Source organism: Haliotis cracherodii, unplaced genomic scaffold (assembly GCF_022045235.1).
Source record: "Haliotis cracherodii isolate W230 unplaced genomic scaffold, xgHalCrac1.p SCAF_1, whole genome shotgun sequence".
Taxonomy (NCBI): Eukaryota; Metazoa; Mollusca; class Gastropoda; order Lepetellida; family Haliotidae; genus Haliotis; species Haliotis cracherodii.
The window spans coordinates 35,430,858-35,449,338 of record NW_027266264.1 but is presented as its reverse complement, the minus strand read 5'-3'; the positions used below and the strand labels follow the sequence as shown (position 1 = coordinate 35,449,338).

At 43.0% G+C, this 18,481-nt stretch overlaps 1 protein-coding gene across 3 annotated transcripts in view; it reads left to right on the top strand.

Annotated features, from left to right (window-relative positions):
• LOC139476989 (E3 ubiquitin-protein ligase UBR5-like) overlaps positions 1-18,481 on the top strand; it is a 53,787-nt gene that overhangs the window by 28,985 nt on the left and 6,321 nt on the right. Inside the window, exons 24-44 of one of the 3 annotated variants that reach the window (XM_071259561.1) lie at positions 1,748-2,080; positions 2,540-2,686; positions 3,298-3,419; positions 3,594-3,720; positions 4,008-4,119; positions 4,254-4,420; positions 5,162-5,342; positions 5,755-5,883; positions 6,518-6,626; positions 7,086-7,220; positions 7,762-7,911; positions 8,410-8,526; positions 10,632-10,745; positions 11,761-12,005; positions 12,576-12,810; positions 13,681-14,716; positions 15,599-15,718; positions 15,893-16,109; positions 16,704-16,883; positions 17,744-17,816; positions 18,110-18,444. In XM_071259561.1, the coding sequence (XP_071115662.1) occupies positions 1,748-2,080; positions 2,540-2,686; positions 3,298-3,419; positions 3,594-3,720; positions 4,008-4,119; positions 4,254-4,420; positions 5,162-5,342; positions 5,755-5,883; positions 6,518-6,626; positions 7,086-7,220; positions 7,762-7,911; positions 8,410-8,526; positions 10,632-10,745; positions 11,761-12,005; positions 12,576-12,810; positions 13,681-14,716; positions 15,599-15,718; positions 15,893-16,109; positions 16,704-16,883; positions 17,744-17,816; positions 18,110-18,444 (4,384 nt within the window). Of the gene's footprint in view, positions 1-1,747; positions 2,081-2,539; positions 2,687-3,297; positions 3,420-3,593; positions 3,721-4,007; positions 4,120-4,253; positions 4,421-5,161; positions 5,343-5,754; positions 5,932-6,517; positions 6,627-7,085; positions 7,221-7,761; positions 7,912-8,409; positions 8,527-10,631; positions 10,746-11,760; positions 12,006-12,575; positions 12,811-13,680; positions 14,717-15,598; positions 15,719-15,892; positions 16,110-16,703; positions 16,884-17,743; positions 17,817-18,109; positions 18,445-18,481 lie in introns of all 3 variants that reach the window. The other 2 variants (XM_071259553.1, XM_071259544.1) reach the window with 2 other exon arrangements.

Below are 18,481 nucleotides of genomic sequence, written 5' to 3'. Positions count from 1 at the left end.
TTATCCTCGCTATTTGACTTCGGCAGAATATGAACTGTTTGCTGGCAAGACCTATGAGTTGATCACATTCAAGACCATTTTCCTCCAGGCCCATGTGACTGATGCATGATTTAGAGAAATCCATGCTACGGATGTTAACAATTTGAGAGACTACAGAATGGAAAGGTTCTTCTGGGACAACTATGGGATTTTATCGTAAAAACCAGCTTCCAGGCCAGCCAGATCGTTTGTTACCATCCATTCGCTGCGTCTATCCTGAGCTCTGCTGACCATGAGGATATCTCTTTATGTCTTCAGATCTACCTTGAGGCTGCATGATCACTTGGTCACTTCCAGAAGAGACTCTTCATTCCACTTTCCACGGCGGCCACAACAAAGCTTCTCTTTTTGGCTTCACTCAGCCATCCAATAGGCTAACACTTTTTGCTGGATTACCTCCACCTTTCACGTCCAATCCTCACTAGACTCGACCTCCGGGTCGTTCCCGATTGCATGGAACGATGCTCATGATATCAATCACTGGATTGTCTGGTCCAGACTTGATTATTTACAGACCGCCGTCATATAGCTGGAATATTGCTGAGTGCGGTGTAGAACAACAAACCAACCAACCAACCAACCTCCGGGACATCTCTGTTACGGACGTCTGAGGTCTTCATCAATTCGGCCCCTTGGTCCTGAAACAGCCCCAACTGCACAACAGCACAGATAGTAGATATGTAGATATTTTATGAATCGGGTTCCCAGACTGAGAGGGTGGATTATCTAGTCTCTATAGACTTGAGTTTACAACATTGGAGGCGCCGCAAGTCGAGGTCATTTCGACTTTGTCCTGAATCCTTAACCAACTCACCTCTGCTTTATACGTGTGCGGCGTGGTATTATTTGGTAAGATCGTCTTGTGGATATTGTCGATTGTTCCTCCCCTTGTCTTAGCATGCATCAGTTGCCAAAGCGGTTTTGATACCTTTTGACGAAGTGTAAAAAGATGTCTACCATGGGAGATAGTGCTGTGATAGGCTGGAAACCCCTTCCAGATTGATTATGAGCTGTACGCTGTATCAATTATTCTTTACAGCTATGTGGTCGTTCGTGTAACGATGTCATACATGAAGACATTTAACAATGATCTATCCAAATTCATGCTGTTATGGCTGACTAATGTATGAGGATCATATCACCTGTTATGGTGTATTTTGTCTAGGCTGTGTTATAGATTTTATATTTCATTGTTCAGCACCAGCTTCCTCCTGTATGTCTCATGCTTGTAGTCTACCACAGGCAATGGTATCTGCGCCCCAAAGTCCAACTGTGGGATAAATGCCTGATATTGTGAGATATTATAAGATTAAACATTTGTAATTTTTTGTAATACCCTGTTTGCTTCATGAAAGAAAATGATGTGGCAGAGGCAATCACATGATCGTATTGTGTAGGTCGTTATGTACGGGATTATAGTGTGTGACCCATTTGTTTGGGTGGTAAGACTGGTAAGACTGGTGATGCTGGGATGTGTTCGGGTGAATTGTTTAGAAGCTGGAAACTTCAACTGAAACTAAAACTGGAAAAAAAGAAAGGAATGCATAGTGTGAAAGGGATAAGTGTTATAAATATATAATTTATTGTAAAATTTACAAATATTTTTGTAAAATCACAACTAGAAGGTACATTTAAATACTACCCTCGAGTGTTAATGTAAGTACAACCCTAAATAGTCAGAACCTTTTGAGTACCTTTTGCACTTCAGGAATGCCGAGGGCTGCACCCCATTCATGCAGGCAGTGCGAGGCAGGGCATACCCTGCTGCCCTCACTCTCCTGGATGCAGCCAAGAAAAAGGCTACAGAGGATGTGCCGGAGGTGGACCGTACTCTGCTTATGAAGATGATCTACCCCCAGGGATCCAGCCTCGACAACTCCCCACTACAGGTGGTGTGCTGTAACGACACCTGCAGCTTCACCTGGACCGGGGCTGAACATATCAACCAGGACATCTTCGAGTGTCGCACGTGTGGACTGACTGGCACCTTGTGTTGCTGCACGGAGTGTGCCAGGGTCTGCCATAAGGGACATGACTGCAAGTGAGTAGATTGAGTGAGTGAGTGAGTGAATGAACTCAATATGAGAATAGAATATTTTGCTTGTACAGTTTGGTCCCAATGTGAAATAATTCCAAGCCCAATTGAAAAATGCATGAATCTGAACCATCAGCTTGATTCTTTGTGATCACTGACAACTGTTTATTGTGTCTTCACCCAATTATGTTATCACTGTTCAGGCTAGTAGATGTTCTAGGTTAATTTCCATCCCTTGCCATGCATGCTCATGGGTTTGATACGTCGTGAATAAGACATGTGTGACTTAGTGTTTTCCCCTCACATTAAGTGAACACCACATGATATAACTGAAATACTATTCAAACAGTCATAAAAACAAAACTAAAAAACTAACACACTTACTCAAATTATTATTTATTTTTGAACGAGATGGTAGTTTTCGGAAACTGTGAAGATATTGCTGACATTTGTTGTCTGTTCCAGACTGAAGAAAACGTCCCCGACAGCGTACTGTGATTGTTGGGAGAAGTGCAAGTGCAAGGCTCTGATTGCCGGACAGCAGGGGGCCAGACTCACTCTCCTCAACAGGCTCCTTACAGAGACAGATCTGGTCACTCTCAACAACAGCAGGTAATACAACATGCAGAGATGTCAACTTGTTGCTGTAGACAGCTCATGAATCGATTTATCGCTTAACTAGCAAGAATATTGCAAACACACTGGTGATTAAGTAAATTATTGATGTGTTGTAGTTTGACTTCATGGATGTGTGGGGGGCACGGGTGACCCAGTCGTCTAAGGCGCTGCGATTCGCTGAGTTGTGTCCCTTGGGCACGCCAGAAACCTATGATTGTGGGTTCGAATCCTGGTTCATCACGATTATGTTTCCAGGTTTGTCAGCACCATACCCGTGCTTGTGGGTTTCACCGAAGTGGTAAGCGTCTGAGACCTCCATCACTTCGGGCTTTCCTCCCACATTAAGCTGACACGCCGCGATATAACTGGAATACTGTTAAAAGCGGCGTTAAACCAAACTCACTCACTCATAAATGTGTGTTAAGTTGATATTAGATATAGGAAACAGCCTTGTTGGATAAGTGCATATCTTGGTAAGTAGATACTTTCAGCTGCAGCCCTAGATTTGACACTTACATGAGTTGACTGTATGTGACAAAGAATCACTAAGTTTGTATAGAATGAGTGCCCTATGAGCAGGGTAACAGGTCTCTGATGTTTTACAGAGGTGAGAACATCCTGCTGTTCCTGGTACAGACAGTTGGGAGACAGATTGTGGAACAGCGTCAGCATCGGCCATCACGGACACGTGTCACAACATCCCGGAAAACTCCCATGTCAGATCTAGGTAGGAATTACAATCCTTCATCTATCAGAGTCTTTTCATGACATTTGAAAATCAATCCTTTGATATGCATAGCTAGTGATAATTTGTTGACATATGGAGCATTGTGGCAGACAGCCCCCATTGCAAAGGATAGGTGTTTCCATGTAGTACAGGAGGTAGTCTTGTTCCTTGCAGATGTGGACATGCCTGAGCATGACCTGGAGCCGCCACGGTTCAGCCGCAGAGCACTGGAGCGGATCCTCAATGACTGGACAGCGGTCAGGGGCATGATTCTCAGTGGGGACAGACAGCAGGGCGCAAGGTTAGATGCCTACACAATGTTAATGTTGATTACTCCAACTTATGGTCAGTACAATTTTCAGTAGATGATTGCTGAAATGTAATTCTCTTATCAGTCTTAATACAAATGGGAAAAGAGAATGTTGTTCTACAGAAATTGATGGTCTTGTAAAATCGTGATTTATTGGATCAAATCTGGTGGCAGAAATCCTGGTGTTAGTGGACTTATGGTAGAATAACATTGTGTGTAACCGTCATGCTCCTTTGATCACTTGGTGCTGAATACAGATGTTCCATGTTCTCCTGCAGCAACAGCAGCCCAGATGCTGTATATGAAGACCAGATGTATCTGGGGAGCCAGAGTGGCACCACCAGACTGGACAAGTTCACCCACTGTCTGCTGGTCAAGTGCAGTGTTGAGGTCAGTCATTCCCACTTTGATTATGCTCAAAGTAACTTTCCAATCAGCAGAAATCAATTTTTAAATGTCCCTTTATCATGTGTCAAGTTATCAGGTTGCCAAATGGTGTTAATAGATACATGTATTCATGACAGATGTTGGACACCCTATTGACGACACTGATCAGGGAGATGCAGAACGAGACAATACCGAATCGCAAAGAGGAGGCTAAACAAGTTGCCAGGCGATTCATCCGCTCTGTTGCACGAGTCTTTGTAGTCCTCAACATCGAGATGACCCCTGGCTCCAGCAAGAGGAGGAGGTAGGGTCCACATTATCATTGAGAAGTGGCCAGGGGCAAACTGCATTGTCAGTAATGGTTTCTTAGGACAGGGCTTAAGCAGGCAATACTAGTCATGGTCTTTGGGCCACAAGAGGTTGAGTGATCTATCAGTTGCCATGTCTGATGAGTGGGATGGTCTAGCGGCATCATATCCACATTTGTTGGTTTCATCATTGTGGTAAATATCTGCCAGCTTCAATGTCTTAAGCGGACATGCAGTGCTAAACTGAAATACTGTCCACATCTCTGTTATTTCCAACACAGCCACTTTTAACATTTACAGACCATTGTCATATGGCTGGAATAATGCTGAGTGCAGCATTAAACAACAAACAAACATGCAAACAAAACTTTAAACATATTGATAACATTAATGTCTGGAATATTATCCTTAATATGATTTTCACCATTCTAGTGTTGATTACAAATAAGCAGTTAAAGTAGTTCTCACAATGAAGATCTGGTTTCCATTCCCACATTGGTACAAATACTACAATGTGAAGTGGCCAGTCTTGGGGCTTCATTATGTAAGAACTTACAGTCCTAACTAATGTTTAAAGTGTTTATTTATCACAATTAAAATTTGGTTTCCAAGTGGAAAGACCACTCTTGGGCTTCATTACTTCAAGTACAGTAAAAGCATACTCTCTGATGCGTCCAGTTCTGGTATGTCAATCGTTGATAAAGTGGCATGTAAAGCAATTACCTTGTGTTATTCAGCCCAGGCCTAGCGTCCTGCCAGCCCCTCCCCCGGTGTAAGAGGGCATTCCAAGCCCTCGTGACCATCAGTGTTGAAGAGCTGTGTAAGATAGCAGAGTCCCTGATCACCCCTGTAAGGATGGGAGTGGCCCGACCCACCGCTCCCTTCTCCCTGGTGTCGGCCAATGTGGAGGCAGTACAGGTAGGTGTGACAGCAGATGTGCTGTGGTGCTGGAGGACTCATAGCTTTGTTGACTGGATCACTGGCAAGAGGCCATAGCTTCTTTCTTCATGCAGTTTATTGGTTTATTTGAAAATATTAATCATGTTCCATTTGAGGCTAGGTTAGCTTGGTGGTTTGATTGTCCACATGAGCACAATGTGGGACTCCCAGTTTGGGTATCCATTCTTTGAGAGTGCTTGAATATTGCTTAAATGGCATAAAACAAGCTCACTTATTCATGTTCCATTACAATACTCAATACTTATAAACTGTTAGTTTTTCTCTCAGAGACATTACATGACATCAGATGTGTTCAAAGCAATTGTGACATGCATTTCCATTAACATTACTCCATCACTGAAGTATACTGAACCTAATTTGCTGTGTTCAGGGAAGTGAGGAGCTATTCAGTGTAGACCCACTGCCCCCGCGACCATCGTCTGCAGACACCGAGGCACCGCCGATACCATTCCTGCCGCGTTCCCAGTCACCGCTGCCCCCAAGTCATCAGACAGGACGGGTAAGGGAACAAGACATGGATGAGATCGTGTCGGCTGAGGCGGAGGAGGTAGGGAGATATGTATGTGGTTGTGTGACAAATCATCATCACCATCATCATCACCATCACCAACATCACCACAGTTGTTGTCTCCATCCTCATAGTCCGTAAGATCTCATCCTCCAATGTTTTACTTCAGATTATGTTATGCATCCTCTTTTGATTATTAGACTCACATGGTTCATTGTTTTATGTAAAATTGGTTCAGTTGTTTGCAGTTTGTCGCTCTAATGATATACCACCTATAATGACCACAGGCAAGAATATATCCCCAGTATGTTGACCACTGATTTGTCTAGTCCAGATTTAATTACTTGCAGCTTGCCACGGTCTGGCCTTGTAGGCCTGTAGGTTTGGATTGTGAAGTGATTAACATGTTTGACAGATGTGTTTCATGTGGTCGTGTGTGTATGTTGTGGTTGTGAATTGAGTAACATGTGTGACAGATGTGTATGACCTGGTCATGTGTGCAGGTTGAGATTGTGGATAGAGTAAGATGTTTGACAGATGTGTATGACCTGGTCATGTGTGCAGGTTGAGATTGTGGATTGAGTAACATGTTTGACAGATGTGTATGACCTGGTCATGTGTGCAGGTTGAGATTGTGGACAACATGGCAGTGGTGGAGGATGACCAGTCAGATCATGAGGACAGACAATCTGAACACTCCGACCATGATCAGCAGCCAGTGGACCAGGAAGAAGGTGGGTGGTATGCAGCAGAAGATGATGCATCTAGGACTAAAACATGAGTCAGTGATATCTGATCCTAGGGTTCCAGGGTGCAAAGAAAATGCTCACTTAGCATATTATTATAAGGTGATACTAATATCCATCCTTAACCACAAGTTGTAAAAAGTCTTAGTATTGCAAAGGAATCTATGCATAACACCATCACACTGATTATTATCCTTGGATCTTTACAGATTTACTTGAACAATTGTATTTCAAGAGGTTCTCATTTATGTTATGTTAGTGATTGAGCAGGATACACAACCAGCACTTTGGTGAGGTGTGAAGGGATATGTTTCGTTGAGGTGTGAAGGGATATGTTTCGTTGAGGTGTGAAAAGGATATGTTTTGTTGAGGTGTGAAGGGATATGTTTTGTTGTTGAGTATGGCTACAGGGTTGCAGATGGTCACTTGAAATGCTTTGTTACTCAGGTCAGGCTGAGAGTGACATGGATCTGGATCTCCTGGCCGAGTCTGAGAGTGACAGTGACAGTAGCCGTAGCAACCAGGACAATGCCAGCGTACAGCGCAGTGCTGTCACTGCAGCCACTGCAGGATCTGATGCAGGTTTGTGGAAACGATATGCTTATGGATTGATAAGACAATCAAAGCTACCTGACTTGCTTGAAGTGGTTTCATGTAATCAATTTCTTCCTGTTTTTTAATCTAATGTTTGTCACTTTCCATTTTTTTTTATTACTTTTAAAAACAAACAAACCCCATATGGTCAGTAGAATGAGAAAACTATAGTGATGTATCTCTGTTCTCTAAATGTGAGAGGAATGTTTAAATTTTACGCCAGAACAAGTATTCATCCTGTATAACAAGTATACATCTAAACCTTTGAGGAAACGTTTATCAGTCATTGAGCATGAAGCACTTTTCTGGCACAATTTTGGTTAAGGACGCCATATTTACGAAAATGAGGATTTGATAGTGACAAACTGTAACTTACCTTATTGTGTGTTGTTGGTACCGATGGCATGGATTATTGCACTGTCTATCAACCATTGGCTTGCCTAATTTCTTACAGGGGTCTGTGATATGGCTGGAATATTGCATACTCTGGCGTTAACAACATGCACTCACTACCTTGTCTGTGTTCCAGGTCTAGGATCTCTAGCTCACTTCTCAGAGGACTCTGGAGAATCCTCCAATCAGGAGGACGACTATGAGAGTGAGGGAGGCGAGAGTGAAGAGCATGACACTGATGAGTTTGTCTATCTTGATGAGCAGTTGGAACGTCGAAATCCACCTGGTGAGTTAAAGATATTTCTCATGTGTTTCTCCATTCATTTGAATGGATATTGCAGTCTTCAGGGCCTTGGGGGGCACGGGTGGCCCAGTCGTGTAAGGCTCCACAATTCGCTGTGCAGAGTTGCGTCCCCTGGACACGCCAGAAACCTATGATTGTGGGTTTGAAACCCGGTTCACCCCGATTATGTTTCAAGGTTTGTCAGCACCATACCCGTGCTCGTGGGTTTCACCGAAGTGGTAAACGTCTGAGACCTGCATCACTTCGGGCTTTCCTCCTACATTAAGCTGACACGCCGTGATATAACTGGAATACTGTTAAAAGCAGTGTTAAACCCAACTCACTCACTCACTCACTCACTCACTCACTATTATGGCAGATAATCATGAAGTTCTTGCTGACTGACTTAAATGAGGATCAAACAATGTATGACCTGGCTGATTACCATAATGTAATGCTTAGTCCTCATCTCATCATCTACTCCTTCTTGTTTTGCTACAGGTTCCCATGGGCAGCGCACCCTGCAACCCCCCCAGACGATGCAGTGGGCTATTCGTCAACGTGAACCAAGTCTCAACCCAAGGGTACCCACAACCACAGCTACAGCCAACAGCACTGGTATGGAGTTCGTTTTGATTCACGATTGACCTTGGAGCTTATTGTGTATAGATTTTAATCTTAGACCAGACCCATTTTATAACCCATCCCCCCCCCCCCCCCCCCCCTGGTTTGAAAAATAGAGATCAGCACATCAGCCATTCATCTTCCGTTTCCAAAGCCATTAAATATTTCTTGTTGAAACTTTCTATATAGATCAGTGTAGTGGAGACTTGGTGCCTTTTGATGATTTGGGATTTTTTTTCTTTTGTTTTGTTTTCATGAATTTTCATGATGAAAACAAGTTGCTTTCCGTTTCTGGAGCAGAACTAAAAAAACGAACAGATTTACTTTTTCTTCACTGAACTGATGGCATCTAATGTTAATGAACCAAAAGTGGGGTTGAAGTACCCAAACTCGGGGGTGGGGGGCGGGGGTAGAGGATATGTCATCTTCTGATGACTCTTGTTACTTTTGTTACAGATCCGCTTGTCAGTTTTAGCCATTAGCCATTGGGCAGGCTTTACTGTTTTGTTTCTGACATGAGTCCTATGCAGTGTATTGAATTCTTGCACCTTGTGGAATCAAGGTCTCATGTGTAGCAGTGACTCTACCTAGGTGTTTTGAGATATCTTGAAAGCTGCATAAGCTATATTAAATTATTACCCACTTGATGAAGATACAGGTGGTAAGATACTAAATTCGTACGTCACACGTGTGTCGTACAAGGTTGACCTTGTTTTATTCGTTTTGATTGAATAACCATGACCTCTGTCACACCGGGACGTCATTCATTTTGCAACTACAAGGCAGAACTGAAGCAATCTCATGTGAGCGAGGGATATTAACAAACACTTTATTAAACCAAACAAGATAGTCACTCGCATCAAATTCTGTTTGCATAAGTTAGGGGGGGCACGGGTGGCCCAGTTGTCTAAGGCGCCGCGATTCGCTGTGCAGAGTTGCGTCTCTTGGGCACGCCAGAAACCTATGATAGTGGGTTTGAATCCCGGTTCGCCCCGATTATTTCTAGGTTTGTCAGCACCATACCCGTGCTCGTGGGTGTCACTGAAGTAGTAAACGTCTGAGACCTCCATCAGTTCGGGCTTTCCTCCCACATTAAGCTCATACACCGCGATATAACTGGAATAATGTTAAAAGCGGTGTTAAACCCAACTCGCTCACTCACTCACTACATAAGTTATGCATTGAGCTTTCACAAACATTATATAATCGAGCTATATCCATTTACAATGTTCGACTACCGTTCAATAGGTCGAGGGTCCACATGAATGTGACGCACCTGACTACTTTCGCAACTTCCAATTTGATTTAACGTAAAAGCATAAGGGTTGTGAAATGAAGTCAGTTTAATCTATCTGGACAGATATCTAGACTTACTTTGGATGATCAGGTTGTGCCATCAGTGTCCTCTTCGTAGGGTATTTTGTGGCACTGTTTCGGGAGTTGTTTGTTTACGACTGCACAACCAGATCACTCAAAGTGAACATTTCCGATACAAATCATTCGAAAGCTCTGTAGAAGTGTGCCTGATTTCTGATTATGTGGCCCAAAATATCCCAAAGGTGAACAGTAACATTCCCTATCTCTAGCGTAAAACGCTGAGAAGATCACAGTTGTCTTTTCTTATTCCGGTGGTGACCTTGCCCTTCGTTCGAAGCTGTCACTGAATGCAAGCGGACTTAGTGTGTTGATTTTCACTTCTTCAGTAAAGGGTGGTAGAGTAAACATGAATGTCTTTGGCGAACACTCTCATTTCCCTCTTTCAAAATGGTACGGATATGATATAAATTCAAATGATAGATCAAGGAAACCGACCATCTTGAATGCACAGACCCCGGCAGTGCGAGTGACCGACTGTTGGTCCGATATGTATGTTGTTATATGTTATACATATTTAACGCTGGTATTAAATAAAATACCACACTCATTCTTGTTAGATACCATTTTTACGTAACTCGTGAACTTTCTATGCTTTCGCTCGGTCAGATACCATAGAAAGTCCACTCGTTTCATAAAAATGGTATCGAACGAGAATGAGTGTATTATTCTCTATGTATGATGACCCTTACAAATATGCCTACACGAGTGTATTTTCCCACTAGAAGGAGAGCGCCTGATCCAGCGGTCAGCTGTATCCCTCACTCAGTCATCCATCCCCTCCTCCACCAGCAGGACAACGAGGAGGGTGGGAGCCAGCTCCGTAGATAACTTCTCAGGTAGGACTCCTACATACAGGAACTTCATGCAGTTAATGTATTGCCATTGTGAATCCCCCCAATCACTCCAGGAGAAGGGGACATGGGTGCCCTGTTGCTATGGCACCACCGTTTGATGTGATACTTGTTTTGCCTTACATGCCAAGTCTTGTGAGGTTTGTCCCAATTATGATACTGCTCTGTCAGCATCATGCATCTTCTAGTGGGTTTTGCAAGTGACAGCCGTCACTTTTGTGGATTTCTCCCTGTATAAAGGTGACATGTTTTGATACACTAGTAGTGACTACTCAAAAATGGTTCAGGACCACGTCTAGCGAGATTAACTATTGTAATATCAAAGAATCAAGTATATATGTCATGCCACAACAGATTTACTATAATAATATGAAAGAATCGGATGGTCCTTAGCTTCTTTTGAGTGGTATATAACTGAAGTAACGTACATAGCAAATTGAAGCCCACCTCACTCACAGATAAAAAACATGATAATATCAGTAGTTTGAAATATTCATTTTGAATTAATAATAATTAATCCAATTTGTTTAGCGTATTCGACGTAATAAGCGCCCAGTGCACTCTAAAAATTAGAAATAGGGAGCTCTCATTAGAATATTATTTTGGTGAAGCAAAAAAAAAACAGAGTTGAAAGATTGTAAATTTCATAGTTTATGGTGACAGCCTGAAGTTATACAAAAGAAAAGTCTGTGCATATTATACACGACAGATATATTTTCCAGAATTAAATTGCCCGTAATTAAGGGTGCATATAAGACATGAGTGAGTATTTTTACACGTATAAATATGTCTTGTGTACATTGATCAATCGGAAGGGGTGCTTATTGGGATTGTTCACTAGGCATTACATTAGTAAATATCGCCGTGGGCGCTTATGAGAGCGAGGCACTTATTACGTCTAATACAGAATTTTTCAGAAACTTGCAATTAGGGGAAAGGAATTTGTTACTGAACAAGAGCCTAGCTACTACACCTATTTATATGTGTTTGTTTCCTACAGGTGGCAGTGGTTTGATTTACATTGACCCCTCCACACTTCGTCGCACCACTACTGTTACTACGGCAACACCAACAAACCAGGATAATGCTGTTACCATGGCAACTACAGTGGGACAGTTAGCACGAGCATTTGGTATTATCATTCGTCAGATAACTGATATGCTGAACACTCTGCCCACATACGCTGCTACAGCACCCCTTCCCTGTGTTCTCAATGTGACGGAGCAGGATGCAGCAGATTTGCAGGTAAAGGCACCTTACAGCTGGTCATAGATATGTGTTGACAGTGTGTATTCATTCCATTAGCTTCCAAATGAAAGATTGCTTGGGGGAATTGTGCTCCTTGCTTTCCATGGTCAGGCCTGACAAATAAAATGGAGATGAGTAAAATGTCTTCATAACTCAGACAGTACAATAATAGTACTTATAGGAAGACATTGTGGTATTTTAGTGTGTAGACCTTATATGATTAATTTACCCAAGTAGGTTGTGACTTAAGCCACTAGCCCGGGCCTAGTAAAATTTCTTCTGTCTAGTAAGCTCAGCTCATAATACTCCCATGTTTTAATGTTGCAAGCTAATACAACTGGTCCCAAATGACAGACTTGGGCGTGTAGACTCAAACTATTTTTTGTGCAGACTGCCCTTATAGCTAAGATAATCATTAAGTAAGGAACTAGAGGTGTGTTAGGAAACATTCACATACTGGTAGTCCGTCATACAGTTAGTCCTGGCCTGGGATGTTGTTCAATGCATGATCCTGTCAGTTACAATCCAGTGCTGGTGCCACACCTTCACTATGCCATGTCCTTGCAGTCCTACCTGGAGCGCCACCTCAAGCTTACCTGGGACTGGCTCATTTCCGTCATGGACTCCACGGAGGCACAGCTGCGCTTCGGCAGTGCCCTCAGCAACAACACTGACCCGGCCATGCCCACCCATCCCAACTACTCCAACTACATGAGGAACACCAGGGAGAGGCCTAACCGAGATGAGCAGCGCACGATCCAGACCATCGACACACGCAGGAGGACTAGATTCGGGGTCATTGGTGAGATTCTATAGTTTCTAGCTGTTTTATGTAGAGAATAGTTCGAGAAAGACGCCCTCCAATGTTAGCTCTAGATTTCAGAAATATTCCGGCTTTATGATGGCAGTCTGTAAATAATCTTGACCAGACAATCTAGTGCTTGATATTATGAGCAACAATCAACCAAGTCACCATGCTTTACCACCTGATCCATGAAGGTGCCTGTTATGAATAACAGAGGTTGTGAAGAACATCCTTTGACCAAGATTCCCCATGGTTGATAAAACTGATCTTGAAGGCTTAAATATCACCATGTTTTTTATTTGAGGAAAGGCTGAGATTCTGGTGTAAAACTGCCACCTAGTACCCAGTGACAAAGATTATGTCAAATCTGTTGAGAGATGTTACTGGTTGAACAGACCATCTGAGATGTCACAAAAGTTCTGTGCTCATATTGTTGGTCACTGGTTTGTTTGATCCAGTTCTGACATTAAGTCTTTCTTAGCCACCTGATGACATCCTTCCTGTGAGTACTCGGGGTAGAATAAGTACCCCAAACCCCAAACTTGTCATTAGATCTATTTGAATGAAGGTCATGGTTTCCAGTCATCAAACTCTTGTGGCAGTGATCATTGTTTGTGCTATCCACTCAAGGGAGCCGATCCACAAAGATTTGTAGCATCTGTCTATGTCAAACTGTAGAGTTTCTTCTAGAGCATAAAACACTACGTGGATCAGGGCACTTGTGTGAAAGGTCAGATTTAAGTATTTACAGACTGACATGATATAACTGAAACATTGCCATACATGCCATAAAACGATATATATTCTCTTATTGTTGACATTTTTTAGGGTTATGTATCTAATGGAGTGAGTGTGGTTCCGTTTCAGCTGGCACTGATGGAAACTCGGCCAGAAGGGACTTTCTAAACTATGCCCTATCTCTGATGCGTTCCCATAGCGATGAGCATCTTGATAACCTGCCGGTCATGGACATGTCAGCACTCAAGCATGTGGCATATGTTTTTGATGCTCTGATCTACTACATGAGGTCAGGTCCCGAGTCTGACCTGGATGGAGGAAAGGATGGCATCTCTGTGAACTCATGGCAGGACCATGAGGAAACAGAAAATGATGACCATGATGACGATATCTCCAACAGCAACATTGCCATGGACTCTGAGAGCTGTGATGGTGACAGTGACACCACTTCAAAACTAGGTCGGAAGCATCCGTTTTTCCAACGCTCGGACTCCACTATATTCCTCGGATGTCCCCCTCCAGATCCGTTCAAAACACCCCTCATTCAGGCTCTTCCTCTGGCAGATCAGCCACATCTACTTCAGCCAAATTCTCGTCGTGAAGATTTATTTGGTATGGCAAGACCAACAATATTACAGCCAAAACACACAGTAGATGCCAACGCAAGCTCCACAAGTACAGCAAACAGATTTGAGAAGTTGCCAATCCATCTTTCCCTCTCTAATCCCATGGATGACAGCTCGGCCAATACATGTTCCATTGCCACCCAGACTGCTCAGCCTCCGGTCAGTGGCAGCAGTCCAACTGCTGACACTCGGATCGACACACCAGCACCAGCACCTTCAGACGCTCCCATCAGCACTGGGGTCATTGTACGACCTAACATTCCCAGCATACCTTCAACCTCCTCTACCTTGACCACGGAAATGCCACCAGTGTCATCGATGGAGACTTCCTCCCCAGCTCCTCTCAGTCCCAATGTGAGCCTGATGAGGTCTGACCTGCAGCAAGCGAGTGTGATTGTACATGCGGGATCGACACAGGTGTTGCCGCCTCCCCCTCCAGCGGGATCCATGTCGGATGAACAGAGTCAGGAGATGATGCCTGTGCCCATGGATGTTGCCTCCAGTTCAACCACAGAACCCTCTACACTGCCTTCGTTCAGGTGAGTCAAGATGGAGTTGTCCTCAGTAAATTTACAGATTTGATAGTTTTGTGCTTGGGCTGCAGTCTACCCCAGTCTCCAAATCTTGGGATCATCTAGACCTATCATTTGTTGTAAAGGGGGTCATAGGAAGCGGTCAAAGCAATCAAAGGATCTCTTAAATGCAAAGAGAATTATCTTTGTCTCTGGTGGCATCTTAGTCCTGTTATGCATGTCAATGTCTGTCAGTGCTGTTTGTTGAAAAGATAAAAGACAGAAAATATTGTATAAATTAATTTTGATTAGAGCCTAACTTCCTTGCCACAAAGGCAATCAGGAAATTTGTGTTTTCAACACAAACTACATCAAGTACTCTTCATACCATCTATATTATTGTATCAACTCCTTATTATATATTATTATGGGGGAGTGGGGTAACCTACTGGTTGAAGTGTTGACTCGTGTGAGTGTGATTGCCCACATGTGTGACGCCCTTCTTGGCATCCACAGCTGTGATGTAGCTGGAGCATTGGTGAAGTGGCATTAAACCATACTCACTCCTTATATATGCATGTATCGGGTTGTATTGGTATATGTCTTCACGATACATGTAAAGTGGCACTTCATATCACCATTCAACAATATTCGGAGAACAGTTACATCCCTACTTAGCCACATACAAACTGCACTAATCATACTTATGGTTATTTGAATAGTTCTGTCTGCTCTTTCCTGGCTTCTGAAATTTAGGGGGTATTAACCAGGAGATTGTTAATCATAGTTTACTCTTTCATAGAGTGATGGGTGACTTTCAAGTGTTGATCGTCTAATGACTGTAAGATGATAGCAGTGTAATGACATGTGGATGTATTGTTGGAGTACAATCTTCATTATGTTGCTCAGTGCTGACCCAGCACCGCCTGTGGAGAGCCCGGTGGATCTGGTTGGGGCCAATGAGAACGTATCCAACACTGTCGACATTGAGACTTCATCAACATCAGCGTCCATGTCACTCAGAGCCAGGTAACAGAAGTTTGTTATCAGACATAGTTCTTCTATACATAGTTATGTAACTCTGAAGTTACTACAGTGATTCCTGCCTTAAATATGTACATGTTCTTAATCACTGATAAAGTCCAATGATTTTACGTGGCTAAGAAAAAGCACAAGTACAAAGTTATTTTTGGTTTATTTCAGACAACAAAGTGTGATTGGACAGCAGGTGTCACATGATGTGTTGTTGGGGCGATGGCGACTGACTTTAGATCTGTTTGGTCGTGTGTTCTGTGAGGATGTTGGGGCCGAGGTGGGGTCTGTGATCAGTGAGCTTGGTGGCTTCCCCGTGAAGGAGAGCCGCTTCCGCCGTGAGATGGAGAAACTGAGGAACTCCCAGCAAAGAGATCTTACCCTAGATGTAAGTATAGCAAGTTTAGACTTGGCTGAAACGGAGGTTGGTGTCATTTCCGGAGCAGAACTCAAAAACTATTCAACATTTTTCATCCAAACTTGGTACATGTATTAATCAGGGGTTGAAGTGGTGCCTTTTGCCATTTTTAGGAATTTAAAAAAAAATATACATCCTGTTTCGATGGCAACAAGTTTGACTTTGACTCTGTTAATAGTGGTGTGTTTGTCCAGACCATATCTCTAAAACTAATTGGTACCCTTTCTTGACACTTTACACACACAAATAGTAGGTTGTCTACTGGTGCCGTTTGCTGTTTAGGGAATTTTAGAATTTATATTTTTTCTGTTTCCATGGCAACGAGTTTGATTTTGACTGTTCATAGTGGTGTGTGACATAGTAATACAAAATTCTGAATCCAATTTCAATGTATTGTTTTGATAGCTCAATAACTACTTTTGTGTATACAGACAGACATTTTTCATAGAAATTCTCTCATCAAGTTGGACTTCAAGTAACAGTCAGATGATTTGTTCTCACGAATTTGTTGGGGCCGAGGGGATTTGTCATCATCTTCTGATGACTCTTGTTTCATTTGACTAGGTTGAGCGAGACAGGAACTCCTTGCTACAGACCACTTTCAAACAGCTGAATACTCACTTCAACCGGCGTACCAGCACCACTGGGCCGCCCTTGGCTGTTCACAGGGTCAAGGTCACATTCAAGGATGAGCCCGGTGAAGGGTCAGGGGTTGCCAGGAGCTTCTATACAGCAATAGCCCATGTGAGTGAACACACCTGTGTTATGATGAGGTGAAAGACATATATATGTCTGTCTTCTCGCAGTTTGAGAAGGGAGACCGATGTATGGCAAAGTGGAAATGACATGGAAGAGGACTCATCCTGGGGAAACATTTTTAATGGTGACCAAAGCCACAATCAGAAAGAAATGACAATTGTTTGAATTTATATTTATTAAAAGACCTAACAAGTTTACTGTTGATGAATTAAAAAGTACCTGTTGAAATGCATTGTATATTGTCCCTGGACATTTCCAACATCTTATATAAAGAGTAAAACATTATAAACATGTTGAAAAGGATTGGCAACTGATTTAATACCAAATTAAATTTTGAGAATATTTACCTATGCAAAGGTAATTGGCAAAATATTTGAAAACCATAGCATCAAAAAAGTGTGACCCGCTGGGCTGTGCCAGCATAGAAACTGTATGATCTAAAGTGAAGAAGTGCCAGGAGAAATAACTCAGAGACAGCTTGTATTAGAAGGCAGTGGTCCTGAGGCACAATCAATATTGCCTACATATCTGGATTTTCACATGAAATGGTATTTTACAGATTAACACATTAGCGTTAGGAAGATTATTTGATTTGTTCATAAACCTTTTTATCTTAAGAGACACCGTGTATGCAGTCACTCGTTCATAGCCTGGGTCTGGTAAAGACAAATGGGCTAATTAGCTAATATAAGTACATTTGTATTAACACTTAGAGCTCTGAAAATGATGTCAAGGGACATGTTCGGACGAGTAGACTAAAACAATTTTGGCACAGACGCTGTATATAGAAGTAAGATGCTCCCAGGGGGCCGCTTGTGACCTGGTGATGGTACTGTATGTTCCAGGCCGTGTTGTCCCAGGAGAAGCTGCCTGCCTTGGATGGGATCCTTGTTGGAGGAGGGAAGAGCTTCCAGTACAGTGAGTAAAACTTTGTTGTTTCATTGATAGATATACCTGAAATTCATTCATGGTATAGTAGGGCACTTAATCAGCGATAGAAACTAACAGCTTTAGTCCACTAGTCCTTGTCATGATAACTTATAGCAAAACCCTTAAAAAGGTCAAATTTATACTAGTCTATTGGGCAGTTAGGCAAGGACTATGTGACTAGTGCCAATTTTTAATGTTAATGAACAGAATCAGTGATTGTTTTTGAAACTTTGTTTTTAACAAAATCTTTGAATAACCTGATTTATGTGATGTTTGTCCAGATCTTATACAACGATTAAGATCCCGAGAGCGTGAAAGAGAACGACAGAGGTCGGCCATGCAGCGACAGAGAAGTAGAGACCGTGAACCACGTAGAACCTTGTCATACGATGCCCCGCCCTTCTACATGCCCACCGATGCTGCCAGCAGTGGGTCAGGTGGTGGCAGCACAAGTGGGGTGGGGAGCAGTGCTGGAGGGGGTAGCTCCAGTGCCAGTGGGGGAAGCAGCGGCAGTGCTGGCAGCAGTGACCCCCCGGCAGAGGGTGGAGACACCATCTCACAGTACAGGAGGCAGCTGGGGGAGAGGCTGTACCCCAAGGTCAGGTTGCTGCAACCGGTGAGTAGGATGCTGCAGGAAGGCTCTTAATGAGTAA